The 19,619-nt window shown below is 41.3% G+C and overlaps 3 protein-coding genes across 5 annotated transcripts in view; 2 read left to right on the forward strand and 1 right to left on the reverse strand.

The window, feature by feature from the left end:
• rpl21 (ribosomal protein L21) overlaps positions 1–19,619 on the forward strand; it is a 260,187-nt gene that overhangs the window by 57,284 nt on the left and 183,284 nt on the right. The window lies entirely within an intron of this gene.
• Positions 80–8,990, forward strand: LOC140563980 (uncharacterized). The gene is made up of 11 exons (XM_072688955.1): positions 80–284; positions 394–485; positions 772–797; positions 1,834–1,957; positions 2,121–2,414; positions 2,829–2,882; positions 2,983–3,234; positions 3,699–3,818; positions 5,150–5,386; positions 5,602–5,862; positions 6,319–8,990. The coding sequence occupies exons 4-11, from the start codon at positions 1,924–1,926 to the stop codon at positions 7,422–7,424; spliced, it is 2,358 nt and encodes a 785-aa protein (XP_072545056.1). The 5' UTR covers positions 80–284; positions 394–485; positions 772–797; positions 1,834–1,923; the 3' UTR covers positions 7,425–8,990.
• On the reverse strand, positions 8,439–16,993 carry spice1 (spindle and centriole associated protein 1). Of its 3 annotated transcripts, XM_072688986.1 has the most exons (17): positions 16,914–16,993; positions 16,318–16,389; positions 16,164–16,211; positions 15,923–16,069; positions 14,560–14,662; positions 14,337–14,455; positions 13,184–13,269; positions 12,958–13,073; positions 12,743–12,862; positions 12,329–12,588; positions 11,957–12,088; positions 11,698–11,821; positions 10,965–11,078; positions 10,422–10,762; positions 9,868–10,051; positions 9,040–9,185; positions 8,439–8,594 (listed from the first exon to the last, which is right to left on the reverse strand). In XM_072688986.1, exons 2-17 carry the CDS (start codon positions 16,387–16,389, stop codon positions 8,541–8,543), a joined length of 2,166 nt encoding a protein of 721 aa, XP_072545087.1. In that variant the 5' UTR covers positions 16,914–16,993; the 3' UTR covers positions 8,439–8,540. The 3 variants fall into 3 exon arrangements, with proteins under 3 accessions (XP_072545087.1, XP_072545077.1, XP_072545068.1); XM_072688976.1 differs by lacking the exon at positions 8,439–8,594 and having other exon boundaries at positions 8,950–9,185; positions 10,422–10,759; XM_072688967.1 differs by lacking the exon at positions 8,439–8,594 and having other exon boundaries at positions 8,950–9,185.

The raw sequence follows: 19,619 nt of genomic DNA on the forward strand, positions 1-19,619 counted from the left end.
CAACCCCGGGGCGGCGCACGCAATGCACTCTGGGAACAGTAGTTTATTGTCATTTTAGTAACCAGCCTTAAAACTTGGGTGTGATTGAGTTGGCTGCCTTAAACACGCTACACATATGATTCAGTCAGCAAGTTAGTTCGCTACTCATCCTAAAAGTAGCGCAGGCTACATTCATAATTCCGTTCTTAACTTTGATAAACTTCGACGTCTTGCTTTTAGGAGTTTTCCTTTCAAGTATTTGCAACTTCAAGGAAGTGGACGTTGCATGGTCATTTCATGGAAATGTAAGTATTCAGTCAGACTGATATAGACTGATATTTCCTGATGTTACTCTCACAACAACATTTATGACCCTAATGTGGGGTTTCGCTTGTCGGTTATTCTGTCTGTTAGTGTCGTGTAGTTTCATTTGGACCTCTTGCTGTTGGGGGTTGTCAGAGCTCTTCAGAGTTTGTGGAGCAGTCCAAATCCTCGCTGAAGTAAAGGTAGCCCTACATTTCCAAACAACAGCCTGGAAAGAAGTAGCTACAAAAGCAGCAGCTCAAAAACTACCTGATGTACTTAAAGAGCTGCTGTAGAAGTTTTAATACACCCATCATGTACCAGCACACCAGCTAGCTCTGTTTCTTCCATGTTCCATTTTTTATCATTTGGTGTGCATCAGTAAATCACTCCAAGAGGTGAATCAACAAAACTGATTTAAATAAAAAAACCAAAGGAGGAATTGGTTACTACATGATAATGACTAAGATGAGCTCCTTTTTTCCACAGAGATACTTGGGAAGATCCATAATGAGGTAATCAGATGCCTCAAATCTTTTCTAATACTTGGTCCTGCTATTCCTGTTGCCTGATTAACAGTGTCCTGTCAGGTATGGATTACCCCCGTCTCTGAGAGAATCTCTGTCCATTTGAGTCCACTCCTCCACTAACATTGTGCTTCATGTCCAAGCAGACCACAAGACTGACACTCCTATATTGACCACTAGGGTAGGGTGCATATCTGTGTGACTGGTTCAACAGACATAATGGATAACTGACTGGATAATTTGAATAAATTCAATAAATAAAATACAATAATAAATAGACATGAATACATATTCATTTGAATAATTATTATTAATAATAACTCATTACTAAAATAATAAATGCATAATTTTACTGACCAGCAAATTCACCAGACTTAACCAGTTCTTAATATGGATCAGAAGGTGATATGCTGAAATAGGCACTGTTAAACCCTAGTTAAAATAACATAATAATAAACAATAATAATTATTATTATTATTGTTGTTATTATTATCATTATTATTATTAGTAGTAGTAGTGGTGGTTGAAGTGTTTCTAAAAAAACAATTAGTGACTGTGTTTACATTTAGGATAAACTAAAAAGTGTTGTGCTTCAGATTTGGTAAACAGAGCGAAGGGGCATAGTTGCTCCTAAAGCAGCCTTTTTCATGTCAGTTCTTTTTCTGGTTTAATTGAAGATCATTTTGAGATCTTTTGAGATCTACTGAGATATATCTGCTCATAAGCCTGTCAACAGAGCTTTGATTTGCAGAAGAAATGGAAATGTATTGTCAGTGTAGCTATAAACAGTTAAACTCATGTTACCAGATGCTATTACATAGAGGTAACATGTACAGAAAGATTAACAAAGGCCCTAAAATTGAACCTTGTGGGACACTTTTGTGCACTCAGTTTGTGAAAGTGGCCTTGAATGCACAGTATCGTAATGTTAGTGTAATCCTTACCTGACAGAGTTTTACATACATGTAACTGATTAAGTAAATAAATGTTACTAGTCATTTTTAAATCCATTTCTTTTTGCAGCTGTAATAATGAATAAGCCCTATACATGTACATACTATACATACATATATTCTTTGGAAGCGGCGCTGGAGAGGTCCAGGAGGTCTAACGATGGCATCCTCATCACAGATATCTCATGATTTAGGTGAGTGCACTTGTAGACATTGCCAAGCAAATACAATGGTTATTATTGTCAATCATTGGCAATGTTTTTTGTTTTTTTACGGAGACACATGCTTATGTCAGCAATTGTTGCATTTTTGGCATATAAGCTTTTTAATTGACACTTGTCCAATATTCAACACCAGGGCCAGAGAAAAGGCAGACAGTGAAGGCTCACTTGTTGGCATCCCAGAAGCTCCTGGTAGAATCTTTGTATAATCTGGCCCCCCTGCTGGACTGCGTGCTGTCTGCTGATCTTCTGTCTCAGGATAACTACCATGAGATAAAGGCTGAAAAGACCCCGCAAAACAGGGCCCGCAAACTACTTGAAATCGTCCACGCTCAGATGGACGAAAACAAGGCCACCCGCTTCCTGGAGTGTCTAAGAGAATGCAAGCAGCACTACCCACGTCTACACAACTGGCTATCTGCTGGAACAGGTACTGTAGTACATAGGGTAGTTAGTGGCCAAAACAAATAACATCAGCATTGATGCTTAAAGACATTTTTATGATACATAGTATGCATCGCAAGATGTATTTTTTTTTAGAGGTTTGCAAAATGTTGGGACATAACAAATCCATCAACAAAAGGAGCAATGCTGCTTTTTAAAAGGGCTGTAAAACAATAAAAAGGATAAAAAGAAAACAGTAAGTATAAGTAAAAGGATAAATCAGATAATGGCATAATTAAGAGATGTTTTGTCTACTACTGCTACTATTACTATGCAATTACTGTACACTGGTTGCAGTTCACCAGTTTTTTATCACTAGTCTAAGTTTTAGGATTAGGGCTGTCACTATAAAATGTATGTTCTAGGCTCTACTGGTTCTGTTGGATTCCTTTTTTAACAGAAATCCAGAGTGGACCCAAAGGTTGGTCTCTCCATACTGGGAGCTCTGACACTGGTATCAGTTACACACACTAAATTTCTTCATTCAGTCTACATTCAGTCAAGTGTCTGTTTGGTTGAATTTCTCACAAATAGCATTTCCTCACTGCTTCCAGAGCGCCAGCTGCAGGCCCAGTTTTATTCTCTGTGTGGCCGTCTGGGCTTCTCCGTGCTGCCCATCTCTCTGGCCCTCTTCTCCAGCAGCACCCTGACCCAGTTTGACCTCGAGCGGATCCAGGCAGCTCCCACCCCCACCCAGCAGAACCAAACCCTGCTGAGTATCTGCCTGTCTAAAGGAGAGAAAGCATGTAAGAGCTTCTATGAAGCTCTATACAATGAGGACCAGCAGTTAGCTGAGGATATGAATGGTGAGAAGAACCATGCTGCCGTTACCTTTTAAAGGTTTTAGGGCAATGCTGTATTTTTAAATAGCTTTACTGTAATGAAACAAAGCAAATACACTGTATGGACAAAAATATGGGGACACCTGCTCATTTATTGCTTCTTCTGAAATCAAGAGTATTATAAATTATTATAAATCAAGAGTTAATCCTGCTTGTGTTCAGGGAAGGCTTTTTATTAAATTTTGGAGCATTGCTGTGAGGATTTGCTTGTCAACACATCTCCGGCGTGTTTCAAAAGTAGTGTAAGGAGCACTATCATTCCAGAGAACACAGTTCTCCACAGCTTTAGACATGGTGCCTAGACATGGATTCCTAGTCTATTGGCAACATTTCTCTAAAGGGACTAGACATGCTGTGTGTGTGTGCATGTACACATCTCTGTCAGTAAAGGGTGCAGCTTAAAGTAGCTAAGCATTCTGTTTGCTCAGCCACCAGTTTGGTGGAGGGCTTCCCGTGTCTTTCGCTGAAGTGTAATTCTGAGGCCGGCAGTGTTGCCGTAGCGGTGGAGGAGACCCAAGACACAGCTGGAGGACATCTGCCTTACTCAGGTAACTAAGTGACCACCAGCAGCTATTAGTGACTCCAGAGATACACATGTATGTCTATCAGCGTTCATCTCTGGCATATTTGTTGGATCATGCAAGTCACATGCTGAATTAATAATTACATTAACATATGCTATTTTTAACATTAGACCAATGTTTCCCAATCCCAGTTGCTATGGTAACACTGTTCTGCTAATTGTAGGTTGCAACCCAGTTGCGTACTATACACTAATACCATAAGGTATATACTATTTATTAATCTTAATATTGCGGGTTTAGTAGTTTATTATAATATTAACATATTGTACTAACAGCTATTCCAGCATATGTCACAGCAGGGAATTGTGGGATTGAATTATGTCTATTGAAATCCATACTACATACTACATACTAGACAAGACATGACAACTGTATACCATTTGTGATGGACAGAGATGAAATTTGGCTTCTGCCTTTAACCCATTTGTGCAGTGAACACACACACACACAATGGACACTGAACACAGTGGTGGAGTGGTGGGCACCCATTGCTGCGGCACCCGGGGCGCAGAGAGGGTGAAGGGCCTTGCTCAAGGGCCCAACAGTGGCAGCTTGCCGAGCCCGTGTATTGGACCCACAACCCTGTTATCAATAGGCCGGAGCTCTAACTGCTGAGCCACCACTGCCCTACTACGTACTTAAAAACTAGTTTGTATCACTAATTAGTGCGCAATAGGTCTTAACACACATTGGCTGTGTCTGAAATGTAATACGTGCTGCCCACTCAGGCAGTATTCAAAGGCAGAATGGTACCAAGTCATGTCCAAATCAATTGTTTGTATAAAACACTGTCTGCTAAGGTATCCTTATCTTACCAATTTGTAAATGCAGCGTAGATGTATCCATCACTGCCTTACGTATCCTCTGGGTTAGCGACAGCTTCTCATGAGAGGAAAAGCAACATGGTGGATGCAAGTAGCAATTGTTACAGAAATTATTTATGATTATTGACCCTAAATATTTTATTTAGTAATAGTCAAAGTTTAGCTTTTTTAATGTTACGATTAGCTGTTAGTATCCTTGCATCGTCTCACTATCAATGTATTGCTTCATTTAAAGTGTGTTTCAGATGTGATTTGGGTGTAGGTACCTTTATCACAAGGCTGCCTTCTAAGGTACTGACTTATAAGACAGCATAGGCAGCAAGGCATTGCGACAACTTCCTCCTGTTTCGGACACAGCCCTTGTTAACCTCTGGAAGAATTGTTAATATTTTTATTAGTCATTAACCGGATGTGCTAGGAGCAGAAGATTCTCTGTTAAAACAATATTATATTGTCCATCCCTACTCCCAGGAGTACTACATCAGGTCAGAGTTCAGCTGGGAATAGGTGTGGGAGATGAAGCCAGGCTGAACGTGTGTGAGTTGGGGGTTGCAGTGGGGCTGCCACGCTGGACCATCAGAGATTGTCTCCTGGAGGGAGTAAGCATAGACGACTCGTCTCAGCTAGAAGCCCTGGTGTCCCTCTTCATGGAGAAAACTCAGGATGCTGATCGTCTCGTCAGCAGAGTGGCAGAACTGGGCTCTCAAAGTAGGTGGACAACCTTAGCCTAACAACAGCTGTATTTTTGTAATTGCTCCATAAGTGTGTGACTATTTACACCTGCTGTTTGCATAATGCTAATAAATGGCTGTAGGTAAACAGTTTTAAATAATGAGCCTAGGTGCCTAAAACGTCTGCGCTGTACTCTATGTGTGTTATGAGTTATATATTATATAGAATTCTATATTTTTTATGATCTGCAGGGGCACAGCTCTCAGAGAGGGGCTACTTGTCCCTGAAGCTGCTCCAGGAGGCTGAAGCTATCCTCCGCAGTGGCTGCCACAGTCACCTGCACACGTGGGACCACCTACATGATCAAGATCACCTGCATGGCCCAGATCAGCTGCATGTCACGGACTGCAGGGAGCAGTGCAGGGTGTGGGCAGTCTTCAGCTTCCTGCTGTGGGACTGCCTGGCTGAAGCTTTGGAGAATCCTGAGCCAAAGCCCAGTGGCGGCCGTAAGGGTGAGTAATAGGCAAACATAGGCACCAAGACGTTAGCAGCAGATCCTGTAAGTCCTGTAAGTTGCAAGGTGCATTAATGAGCCTTGGCCGACCATGACCCTCTTGCTGGTTCACCAGTTGTCCTTCCTTGGAGTATTTTTGATTAGCATTGACCACTGCATAACCTGGGAATAACCCACAAGACCTGCCTGATGTTTTTGAAATGCTCTGACTGAGTCTAGCCCTCATAATTTTGACCAAATACCTCTGAGCTGTCAAGGCATGGACTCCATCTTTTGTGGGACACACTAGCCTTTGCCTCCCACTCATATCAGTGAGAGATGGGCACCCTTAACTGTGTTGCCAGTTCACCAGTTGTCCTTCCTTGGATCAGAGTTGGTTGGGTTGGTAGGGTTGATCAGTGTAGCACCAAATAGTTCCACTATTATTATTATTATGTCTGTATCCCATCCCTAGGCTATAGCCTCGCCAATGCGCTGCAGTGTCTGCAGGGTTGTGAGAGGGTGGAGGCGGCTCTACTAAAGGAGCTGGAACAGTGCTGGGAGGAAGGTGGGGCTGAGAACATGTTACAGAGCATCAGAGTTCTGGCCCAGATCCTGAGGGACCTCTACCCTTTTCGGAATCGCTTCAATCTTTCAGGGCCTTCTGTAGATGGCTTGTACACTTGCAAGCCCTGCAGGATCCTCAGGGTCACTTCGTTCCAGGGCGTTTCAGCCAGGGTCATCAGGAAGGCCTTGAATAGTGTCGTTCCGGCCTCATCACACCAAGACTTGACGCCTCGAGCTCAACAATACTGGGATTTGTGTCTTCATGTTGCACGACTACTGTATACGGTACAACCAGAAAGCAGCACCAGTGAACTCACAGATGCACCTATTGCGAAAGTCACCCAGCACATCTGTCTTACGCTTTCTAAGCCAGCTTTTAACTCTAGAACCTTTGATGCTGGAATTCGGCACCGCTTACTGGCCCTAACAGAGTTCAGCCCTACGCAGCTGGGCCTGGGCCCCCTGATGCAGCTGCATCAGGAGACCCTGTCAGAACTTCAGTGCTACCTTCAGCCAGGAGAGCACCACAGCTTCCAGTTCGACCTCCTGTCCATTCAAATGCTCGGACAGACACGGCTGCGTTCAGTCAACAGTGCCCGGGGGCTAGTGGCCATCGACAACGGGGTGGAGGAGGACTACCGTTTCGCAACGTCTGAGGCAACTTCCTTCCTGGTGCGGCTGCGCTGCCTCGGCTACGAGGAGACCAAAGGTCGCTTCGAGGTAGCCGAGCCACGCTGTTTCTCTGTCTCGCGGCTAGGGGAGGAAGCACAACGTACCGTTCGCGGTCTGGCAGGGGAGGTTCTAGCAGAGGAAGAATGCAAAATGTGGATAAGAGAAGGAGGGAGCGGATGGAGGGAAGAACTGGAGACTATGGCAAGGAGACATTCAGTTCAGCTCTGTGAAGAGGGCTGCCTCTTCAGGGTCATATCCTCTGTGACAGAATGTGAGGTCAAGTTCATGTACAGAGGTGGTAGGCTATGGGCCAAAGCACAAAGGGGCTGCAAGGTGCTCTGAGACTTCATGGCTGTTGGTCAAGAGAGACAAATTTCAAGCAGTGATGTGATTAACATGTCACTTGAAAATGGCAAGCGCTGATTTGCCATCATTTAGATGGAGCACTGTCGACTTCATACAGATGTTTTGATAGTGAGCTAGTGATAACAAGACATTCAACAGGGTGATTTAACGATAATGAGGACACCTTTTTTTACAACATTTTGAAAAAAATTAACACATTCTGTATCTATGTTTTTGTGTATTTTACTAAAGAGAGTAGAGCTGAGAAGCAGGAGGTGTGAGGTCCATGACAGTGCATCTGTATTAGATATTGTATTTAGTGGAAGACCTATTCTCCATGGGGCATCATGATGTCTTCATTGATGTTACTTTTTTTTTCTCACTACAATTATGACTAAAATAAAAAGTGAAATGAACAGAATTTTAGAACTTTTTTTAAGAAATGCTGTCACTGTATAGTGCGAATCATTTCTCAAAACACTGCTGCTTGACTAATATTACGGCTGTATAGGAGATTCTGAGCTATATGTGCTTCTGCTGCACTGGATGAGCTCAGTTTTTCATATGGGCTGTACGTTCTCACTGTATCCATTTGTTACATAATCTACTAATGTTGCTAGAACTAAGACTTGGCCTGACATGATTATGATGTAGTGGGTGCTAACCATGGTGTTTAAATGATGCAATTGCATTAGATATCACAATTAAACAAACACCTATTCCCTGTAATGCAGTCAAATATTTTCACATTACAATATTAGTGTTCAGTGCTACACACCTACTCATAATTGTGGCCAATTTAGGGCCGATACATACACTGATCTTTGCTTCAATTGCTGTTTCTCTACTGTATGAATTACAGCAACAAGTGTTATCAAATGCAGTACAAAGTTGTACTGGAGATTTCTAAGCCCACTGAAATGTGTTCCTGATGGCTAAGTGTTGTCCCTTTTGTTTTCCCCACACAAGATACCCATTTTATACAGCTATAGTAAGCAACACATACAAAGAAATTATTAAACATTTATTAATGTGTATAATATTACAAATTAAAACAGACTAAAGCAATGTGGATACTGTGCAGCATCTAGTCACACCAGTCCAGCAGGGTTTTCACTGGATATGAGCAGACAGTGCAAACCAGCCTTCTCCTGTCAGTTTATCCACCTGCACAAACCACAAAAACCGTTACAGTCATTAGTTTCTCGTTTTGTTATTAATGTTTTGTGTTTATAAAGCACTGGGTTTAGTGGACTTAACAGTTTAATTGTCGGGTGTAAGACTAAACAATAGATAATCAAGTAGAACGTGATTGTGCTTTACTGCTTAATTTGCCAAAATACCTCAGCTGGTCAACGTAAAACATGTTAAGGATTCAAAGCTACGACACACAGCAATGTTTTTAGACATTTTGATGCATTTCTGGCACTGATGAGTATTGTTTAATTACCTCATTAATGGGTTCATGCTAATGTTTGGTTTGTTTATTGTGGTATTTCGTCTTTTTGGCAGAAGGTGTACATTTTCATGAAGTATGACTTTATTAAACTGGTCGTTGATGCATGTGTGTGTGTGTGTGTGTGTGTGTGTGTGTGTGTGTGTGTGTTTGTACCTGCGTATTAATGAACCGTGTTTCCCCTCCCTCTGCACTTTGCGGAGAAACTGATCCTCCTGGCCTTCTGCTGTGTGGCTTGGTGTTAGACATCTGGCCTCTCTCAGGTAAAGACACACTTGAGTCCTGAATCAGCCTTTCAGCAACTGTTAAACAACCAGCATGCTTATTCATACATGCATACATACATACAGTTGTTGCAAACGTTTAAGAACCCAAAGTGTAAGTTCCAAGTGTACATAAGTAAATAAATCCTCTTCAGAACACACAGCACATTTTAATAAACAATTAGTTTATCTGCTTAATTTAACAATGTGGTTAAAAATCCTAACATTATTTGCCATGTTTGTTTCTTTCTTTACAGTCTGTTAAATTCAGCAAATATATAAAAAAACTGTGCTCTATGACACACTTAGGTTTGTTTTTAATGTAGAGAAAATCAACAAAACCAGAATTTGTATCTGCTTATACAATATATATAAAAATCAATAAATCAATTTCACCCTCATTAAAAAAAGTTGCTGTGACTTTTGTTATGTAACTGCAATAGACACTGATGCAAAATACAAAGAGATATGCTATGATGTTATATTAACAGTGTGAAATGTGAGTGAGTATTTCAGCTACAGGCCAATTCTGGCCATGTTTACTATATTATTTGAAAACAGGCTTTTCTAGGCAGTTTTATTGCTGTGAAGACAAGCAATACAAAACTCTATACTGGCAAGGTTTTGTTTTCAGAAGCAATGCTAGCATTTAAAAAAAAAAAAAAAAAAAAAAAAAAAAAAAAAAAAAACACACACACACCCCAAACAGACACACACTTACCTGTGAGAGGGCCAGTGGAGGGTGGAGGTATAGGAGAAATTGCAGGAGAAACGCTTTGGCATGTGTTCTGTTTCTGCTGTTCTATCAGGTCCAGCAGTTTTGTCCTAGCTGTTGCGCTTTGTCTGTTCAGTTCCTGCAGCCTCTCGTCAATTAGTCTCACCGAGGAGTCATTTACAGCAACACACTGGATACAAAATTTAAATGGTGAGCATTTAATTCTGGTGCCAATAGAGTAATTCTGTGATCCTGTACCAATCCTGGTACTACTGTTATTTTGTTTACTTAACAGTTAACCAAGAAGGCCATAGTTCAGTTTTAGTGAGAATGTGAGCATCAATCTAGTAATAAATCAAATACTTTTTCTATTTTTTTAAAATAAATTTGATATTATTTACTTTGTGTGACAGAACATACAAAATTTAAATAATAATAAAAAAGATAAAGAAATACTAAAATACCTAAGACTGATTTCCTCTGATTAACTCCACTGAATCAGTTCGTACCTAAAGATCCATAAGTAAAAATGAACCAATCGACTAAATAAGCAATTTCACCTGTTGTGCAGAATGCTGTGCAGTAAAGGGTGACGGTTGCCTGTCTTTTGTGCCGACTGTGGACAGCGCGCCGAGTTCGCCAACGGCTGAAGCTCCAGCAGGAACGGGGCGAAACTGGCTCAGCCGAGCCTGGATCATTGCATTATAATTGGTCAAGTTGACAATCTGCTGTTGTATCGCATCCCGCGTTGCCTGGTCCAGCAGTGGAGGAGGACGTGGCAAGATGCTATCAGGCAGGCTGATGAAGGAGGAAGGAGTGCAACGTGCTTCCAAATCTTCCACTGAACCAACACTGGGAGTCGCATGGGAACCCTCAAAGTGCAAAGAGCGACCACGTGCTGCTGAGAGATGGGAAAGGAATTCAGAAATTACAAGTGTGCAAAAATTCTCACTTTTGGATGTTTTTAGTTTCTCTAAACCTTTTCACCATTTTCTTAAACTTTATGTTTTGTTTTTAACTCCTGTAAAATCTGCCTGTTTAAAATAGTCCTTGTAGAAATTTCAGCATTAATACAAGGTCACTAGTTAACCCATCATACTCACCTTCAGGGGGTGCTCTGCTGTCTCTCTGGCGTGGAGGAGACAGAAGAACAGCAGGAAGGTCAGATACCTTATCGTTTGGGTCTATCTCAGCAGGAACTGGTGTACCAGCAGTGTCTGCAAAATCACATATTCTGGTTACTCAAAGAGACAAAGTGACTCTCGATCATTCCCTTATTTAATAATAATGTACAATAATAAACAAATAAAACAAAAATACAATTACACATACTTTGTACCACCACACCTAATGTACATCATAAGCTAAACATGTTTGGTGTGTAATGACCAATGCATGTAATTTGAACATTGCTAATTGCTTGGGCATACTGATTCTCTCTGAGACTGTTGGCCATAGTCTCAGAGAGAATTAGTATGCCCAACAGAGGCAAGTGTGATATTCTTTATTTATGTTCAAATATAATGACAATAAAGGCTCCCATTACTTAATAGCTTAATACATCAGCCCTATTGGCTCCTTTTTTTTCTCTTACATAATTTTCCAAATGCAGTCCTAGAGGCACAGACAGTCCTGAATCACAGTTTGGTAATTTCCCTGTTCACATATACTTACTAACCCTGGTAACTGAGGAGTTGAATCAGGTGTGTTTGAGTAGGGAAATTACCAAGATGTGCCAGCCCTCAAGAACCAGAACTGAAGAACCCTGATTTAATGCCACTGCAAATATGAACCATACTCAGTATTGTTGTAAATGTAAGAGTGAGAGATAATTACCTGGCACTGGGGAATTTTCTGATTCCAGTTCTTTCTCTCCTTCTCCACTTTCCAACTCTCCTAGCCCGAGGACCACCATGTTCACACGCCGTTCCAGCTCAGTTACCCGCTCTTGCACGCTCACCTGCAGAAGAACACAATATTCATTTACTTGTCCATTCTTCAAACCCCACCCCTTATTCTGTATCAAAAACAGCAAAGTTGGGACAAAGTCATTGCTGCCTGTGAAACTGGTTATCAATGAGTGAGAAGAACTAACCTGTAGGGCAGCGCTCTCCTCTCTTAGAGAGAAACACTCGGCTGTGAGGGAATCTATCAGCTTCCGCTGATTCCTCACCTCTTCTTCCAGTCTTCTCCTCTCCTGTGCTTCCTTTTGTGCCTCTTCTTCTCTCTAGGAGACAACACAGTATTTAAAAAAGTATAACATTTGGAACAGAATTACACTGCATAGCTAAAAGCAGTAGTAGCACATATAGTCTGATGCAAGCATTAATATCCATTACACATTATCTACATTACCCTTGTACTTCCAGTGTAAAACTAAAACCAACTTTAGATCCCAAACACGCCTTGTCTAATTGGAATAACAGGAAAGCAATTCTCTCCAAACTTTTACATTAGGTTTCCTCACTCGTCTTATGTGACTAGTGATGCGTCCCAACGTAGACACCAGAGCCACAGAGAAGCCGGTGAGGCCTCGGTGCTGATTAGGTGGTTTTGATGAGCCGAGGGGCCCTTGTGGCTCCAGACAGGCCAGTTCTGTCTCCACCTGACCCAGCATATCCTGTAGCAGCTCCAGACTAGACTGGTTGGCACTCTGAGAGCTTAACTCTGAGGTATCCAACCTAGGAGAGCGCCCTCTAGTGGCCCTGGACGACCTGCTTTTACCACCTGGAAGATACACCATGGATGAGTTACATCAAGTTTATACAATCATAGGCCAGTCACATTCTTTACCAACTACAGATTGCCCTCTGATAAAAGTCAGCCAGCTGTAACAGATATTTATTTATTTAATTTTCCTAAAGCTCCAGGTTAAGAGTACCTGAATAGGAGGAAGCAGGTTCAGGATTCAGGACCTGACTAACTAGAGTGGTGGACTCGCTTGCGTCCAATTCAGACTGCCTTGACTTCAAACACTCCACAGCCACTGTCGCATTCAGAGCTGTCCAGAATACAACAGAGAATTTTTTTTAATTACATTATAGTCATGATGGGACTTTTACAAAAAAAGATGAACATTACTGAAACTGCACCTACCTGCCTGGTCCCCTGGTCTTGCTGCATTCCAAGGGGTTTGGGAAAAATTCTGCTGTTGTGGTCGCTGGTCAGTACTCCACTGAGGGCACTTAGCTTTACACGTTTTCCTCTTTGGCCTGGAAAATATAGCATGATATTAATTATCAAGCAGCTGATTCTCTCTGATTAGCACTTTGTATTCATTGATATTAAAAACATTGATATTAAGACTGGCAGCTCTCAGGACCTGCAAACTTTACTGTTGTAGCTGACTGGTGCGTCGTGATCATCTTCCTCGTGCTCTCCTGCAGAATACGCCAATTCGTTTAAGGCCTGGAAAAACAAAGGAGTTGATGTTGTATGTCCTTTACTTTCAAAGCAGATGAACACTGTAGGCTAAATCATATTTACCTAGGTTCTGATGATTAAATGCATACATACTAGACCTACTGATATTTATCATCCCAGAGTGCCTTGCTGCTCAACATTTAGGTTTACCATTATTCCTTCACCAGTATTTTTCCTGTTTGAATTTCTGGCCTTCTGAGGCCAGTCACACATTTTCTATACAACCAATATAGGATCTTCTTTCTACTGTTCATTTTGCATCTCGTTTTAGGAACGAAGCACCAAAACTTGTGAGAGCAGAGCTGTTGGGATTTTTCCTTCTTCTAGACTCCACCGTGCCCCCTGGTGGTTCATCTGTGTTTAACTGTCCTAAGGTGCTGATGTGGATTCTGAGATTTATTTAATTAAATATTTTAATAAAAAGATTTCAGTGTTTAATCTGCAACAAATAGTGTCACAACCTGAGGTTGGCCTTTGATTTGGCTGTTCTGTTTCAGAACTGCTGCTCCACCTTAAATATTGCTGTTACATTCTGGTGCCTGAGTGATGTAATGCAACTGCTCCACCACTTAAAGCAACACTACGTAGCATTTGTACCTTAAAATAACAGCTTTATGTTGATCACTGACTTGTAATGTATATTTTTGCTACTCCAGGCTTGGCATGCTGCAAATGGTACTCTCTCTCTCGCTCTCTCTATATAACTATGGTGAAGAGGGCAGAACAACGCTCATGAGACCAGCTCCGTATCCCTCAACTTCTCCAGGAAGGTATGTCCTTTAGTGGCGGCTCAAAGCGCAAACATTTCCTGACAGAGGGAGCCCAGAAGTAAAAAAAATTCCAAATCTCACATAAAGCTGCTTTACATCGAAAATGTGGAATAAAAAGCTAAACACTGGTAAAACCAGTAAGGAAGTTTTCCTCTGTATGGAGCGTCTTTCCTCTATCCCTGCGTTCTATGGGACAAATGTTTTACGTGGGAATTTTGGCCCTTTGGTCCAGGTTATTTCTGCTACTGCTGTTAGAAAATTGTCAGCTCATAAACACAGTACCTGTTGATCCATCATGGACTGGCTGAGCAGTGACAGCTGTGTGGGCGGATCTGGTTTCTGCAGCACAGGAAGCTCTGAATCAGAGTCACAGTCAGGTGCCATGGTAACACTAGGAAACCCTACAAAAAAAAAAAAAAAAAAAGACACAGACATGTCCATGACAAAGAAAAGAGAATAACACCTGAAAACGTGACTAAGCATGACTGAACAGATAAAGCAGTACCAGTCTGTCTGCGAGGTGCATCGCCGAACAAATCTTTCACCACCGCCATGGCTCTGTCAGACCTTGCAAGAACATCCTGCAGCTGGCAATGGTCTGAAAGCACCTACACAGAGACAGACATTAACACTTTAAAGGTCAAATCTGCTTAACAAATAATGGGTTGCTCTGAAGCGTAGCAGTGCTGTTGATACTGGGGCTGGACAATATGCTGTTTGCTGATTGTAAATGTGAGTTTAGATTTTGCAATTTACAATAGAGACATTCTGAAATATGAAAACACTGACGTTTTGTTGTGTGCTGTGAGAATCCTGACAGAAACACAGTTTCAGTAGGGGTTTGGGTGAAACTAATGTCCCAGTCCCAGTCAACTAATGTCAAAAATGTCCACATGCAAGCAAAACAAAATAACAGAGCAGTAATGTACTTCACATGGAGTCACTTCAAGTTCAGCCTTCAGCCTTTGATTGCCAGTACTGTCATGGCCACAGCACTCTGTCAAATCCCTGCTTTGACAGCAGCCAGCTTTTATTTTGAGAGTGCAAAGTCATCCTGTAGACTAGACTTTTTACATATTCTGAGGCTTTTAAAAAGCATTCAGATGGGAACACTAGTCCTTACATTACTGTTCTGCTTTTTGCTGTTGTGCTTATGTGTATGTGATTTATGTTTACATAATTCCTGAAAATGAAAGGGATGCTCTGTTGCAGAACTCATGGAATCGATACTGCTAGTCACTACTAGTGAATATTTAGCAGAACAGCGACTAATGTGTTTTGACTAGACATGGGTGGTAGCGCCCTGACATGGGGAGTCCCAGCTAGTGGGTTGGATTTGGACATTGGCTAAATTCAGGAGAAAAAAGAAAAGAAGGGGGGGGGGGGGGTAGCAAATGGGTAATCAGTTAACCGTGAGAAAGGAAACAACTGCCAAAAAAAGCAGACTTCAGTCAATATGTAGATTTTTAGGTGATGGTATTAGTGTTAATATACAGAGACATTGGGTAGCACAGCAATTTAGCAGCATGCAGAGGAACTAATTAGTAAGATATGTTAAAGTAACCAAGGAGAGTAGGTTTTGGTGTTAGTTATTGGAGAAATACACCATGACAAAAATACAGGGGTGAGATCCTGATATGTTTTCTACCTCAAGATGGTATTAAAATGTGCCCAAAAACGACAAACTACAAACAGTCCCACCAATAAGACAAATTAAAACTGAAAAGCTTAAATAATACTGATAAACCCAAAACATTCAGTTACATACATTCATTTAGAGACAAAAACCAAGCAAACATCATTTTTACATTATACACAAAAAATATGACAAATTTCTATCCATGTTGCTGACCGAGTATTGTGCGTACCTCTCTGATAATCCTGAGCCTGGCCTGATCTAATCCTGGAGGGCTGGCCGGCTGGGTCTTTTTCTGGATCCGCTTCAAGCCTTTCTCTTTTAGCTCCCACTGCGCCAGCGCCCTGTTGTGGGACCTGTGCATTTCATGACGCCTGGACTGGAGAAACATTCGAGGTAGAGGATCAAGATGTAGGAAGTCTGAACTTAAAGGTCTGACACACGTTTGGCAAAACACTACTCTGAGACCTTACCAGTTCCTCTGGGGTAGCCTTGTGCACTGAGAGGTCACTGACTGTGCTCTGTAACAGAAAAACGAGAAGAAAAAGGGGACATTCAGAGTGAACAAAGCATCTGATACTTTCTATGTTCACGTCCAAAATCATTCAATAAAATACCATCACTTACCACCCACTCTTTCTTGGGGGCAGACACTTTCTTAGTTCTCCCTGGTCGGCGGTTAATCCTCACAAACGACATCTGACAACACAACGGAGTCAATGGCAACAAACAGAGGATGAGCGAACTAGCTGTCTTACCTACAACACAGTCCATACAGTCCATTATGGGAAATGCAGCCAAACCGTGTAACGTATTTCACCTCAACCAAACCAAAGTTATCCTCATCCTCATCATCATCATCATCATCATCATCCACAAACGAACTTAACTTTAGACAACTTTCCCCCCATTAGCTCGTTTACTGTCTAGCTTACTGTGCGTTTGCATAAGGAGGCGACACATGTGCTAGCTACGTTAGTTAGCCAGATAGCTAAACTACTCATGATCAACTAGCTAGCTAACGTTTACATGTTAACTAGCGCTAGATTTTCTAAAAGATTTGGTTAACATTAGCTAGCTACGTTTAGCTGTACAGGAGGCTAGATCCCTTATTGCGCTGCGTTCAGGTGAAGGAAGGCGCAGCAAAGAGCCATGTTTGCTATATCTAAACGTAATGTAACACACAAAAATGATTCACTAGTAAAAGAAAGCAACATGTTTACCTCGCTGAGTGCAAAAACAGCCTGTACCAACCAGCCGCGTTTGCTCTGAGAGAGGACAGTAAACTGTTAACTGTGAAGAGAGCAGCAGATTTTTTTAAAAAGCACCGCCGATCAGAAGACGCTTCAACATAAAAGTCCCGCAGTTCATAACAGACGTACCAACACTGTCGAGTTTCTTTTTCAATTTGATCTATTTTATATCGATATATTACTTATTATTATTATTATTATTATTATTATTAATTGTTTTATTTTATTTTATTTTATTTTATTTTATTTTATTTTATTTTATTTTATTTTATTTTATTTTTTTCCGTTATCAAACTATTTTACTTCTTGTTGTATAGCGTTTGGCAATGCATGTGACAAATACATTTTGAAACTTCTTTACATTGTGTCAAATTTTCACATGGAATCGTCCAAAGTGACTTGCAATAATAATAATTAAAAAATAATTGCAATAATTTAATGCAGTTTTTTTTTTCCTGTTATCATGTGCCCAAAGGGGCAGTTAAGAAGTCATGCCCATACTGACCAATTTCTGATAAGAAACAATTACCTTTTGTTTTTGATATCTGCACTACAGAGTTGTCTATCATGTGGTAATCATGTTCAAAAGGCTCATAGGTATGTCCCCTTTTACTGAAATATTTTGCAACTATTTCAGCACTGCAGTTTGTTGATATGTGATATATTTCTTTTGCAGGTTTTCAGTCATAACATTAAAACCACTGACATGTAAATAACAGTCAGTTGATAATGTCATTACAGTGTGACCTGTCAAATGGTGGTGCATACATGCTAAACATCAAGTGAACAGTCAGTTTCTGAAGTTGATGTGTTGGAAGCAAGAATAATAATGGGCAAGCCTAAGAATCCGAGCCACTTTAACAAGGGCCAGACTCTGATGGCTAGACGTCTGGGTCAGAACATCTCCAAAAGTCCAGACTAGACAACTATATTCACCATTTGTGTTGGACACAGATGGAATTTGGCCATCTGTGCAGCGAACACACACATACACACTAGTGATAAAACACACACATGCCTGGGGAGCTCGCTGTGGCACCTGGGGAGCAGGGAGGATGAACGGCCTTGCTCAAGGGGCCAACAGTGGCAGCTTGCAGACCTGGGTATTGAACCCACAACCCTGAGCAGATCTTGTGGAGTGTTCTTGATATGCAGTGGTCAGTATGTACCAAAATGGTCCATGGAAGGACCACCAGTGAACAAGCGACAGAGTCACAGTTCCCCAAACCTCACTGAAGCAATCGGTGGACGCCCCACCTCATAACTGTGAGGACTTAATGGATCTGCTGCTAACACTGTGGCACCAGACACCACAGGACACCTTCAAAGTCCACATCTCTATGGGTCAGAGTTGTTTTGGCAGCACAAGGTGGACCTCAACTTCTGAACTGATGTCTTTTCTGTTACATGCACACTCTCTCTCTCTCTCTCTCTCTCTCTCTCTCTCTCTCTCTCTCTCTCTCCAACCATTTACCCCAGATAAAATGGGAAGCATTTTTGCACAACGCATTTGCACAAATAACCTTACTACCTCACTGGACTCAATATTTATTGCACGCTGCATAATTTGCACACTACCCCCAATTATTTATTATTCACTGTCTGTACTGTGTTGTGTTGCACTTGTGTTCTGTATGCACTGTGTCTATGTTGCACCATGGTCCTGGAGGAACGTTGTTTCGTTTCACTGTGTACTCTGTATGTAGTTGAAATGACAATAAAACCCACTTGTTTTGACTTGACTTGACTTGACTACACAATATTAGACAGATTTTAATGTTATGGATAATGCAGTAAAGACACTGTATATACACACACATATGAAGATGACTATATGCATATCTTATTATGAAACTCATATTAACTGTGCTTGATGCTGAAAGAAGAAAAGAAAATGCCTTTGGCCTGTTTATTTAATGATGATGCAAACATCAAGAAGACTTTTAACTGAACCAGCATCAGGAAACTACAAGCAAACAAATTATAAAAATAATAACATTCATTTTATCCACAATGCACCTTTGACCTAAGTGTTAATATTAAGATGTGGAAAAGGATACAACCAATAAAACAATCGATGTCCACACACCATTGCATTAAAGAATAAATATAAACTTAGTTAAATATAAACTATAAAATATAAACGAATGAATGAATAAAAGCTATAAGATAACGCTACAACATATAAGAAAATGCAAACGCAGCACTTTCGAGAAATTTCAAGATTTCAAGAAAATCAAAGCTGATGTCGGTGAGAACCCTGAAGCCCCGCCCCCTGCGCTACGATTGGCTGATCATTCATTCTCAAGTACTCCGCCGTTCTAGGACGCGGAGCTTAGCTCGCCAATCCCAGCTCGAAGAGGCGGGGCTTTGTTCGACAACGGGTGTGACAACAACCACAGCCCACTACTTTCCCACCGCACTTTGTACATAGTGAAATTCCCAAGACCGCCACACGGAGGCTCCTGTGCTAAAAGATGACACGGTACACGCAGCGACACTTGCTAGCTAGCGTTGGCGAAGAGGCAGAGAGTTGTAAAAAGTCCAACAGAAAAAAAAAAGTTTGAAAAAAGTGGTAAAGTAGTTGGCCAGTGCGCAAGCGCTGCTGAATGAGTAGCTTAATACCTACCGGAGCTGGGAAAGGATGTCAGTGAGGGTGGAGGAGGGAAATCTTCA

This window comes from Salminus brasiliensis, chromosome 1 (assembly GCF_030463535.1).
Source record: "Salminus brasiliensis chromosome 1, fSalBra1.hap2, whole genome shotgun sequence".
NCBI classification, from domain to species: Eukaryota; Metazoa; Chordata; class Actinopteri; order Characiformes; family Bryconidae; genus Salminus; species Salminus brasiliensis.

Coding starts and splice junctions, on each gene's coding strand:
- spice1 (XM_072688967.1), bottom strand. CDS start 16,389: ATGTCGTTTGTGAGGATTAACCGCCGACCAGGGAGAACTAAGAAAGTG. Junction 14,663..15,922: donor GGCTCAGGATTATCAGAGAG/GTACGCACAATA, acceptor GTCTCTGTGTAG/GTGCTTTCAGACCATTGCCA. Junction 12,863..12,957: donor AAGACCAGGGGACCAGGCAG/GTAGGTGCAGTT, acceptor TATTCTGGACAG/CTCTGAATGCGACAGTGGCT.
- LOC140563980 (XM_072688955.1), top strand. CDS start 1,924: ATGGCATCCTCATCACAGATATCTCATGATTTAG. Junction 1,958..2,120: donor ACAGATATCTCATGATTTAG/GTGAGTGCACTT, acceptor ATTCAACACCAG/GGCCAGAGAAAAGGCAGACA. Junction 5,863..6,318: donor GCCCAGTGGCGGCCGTAAGG/GTGAGTAATAGG, acceptor TCCCATCCCTAG/GCTATAGCCTCGCCAATGCG.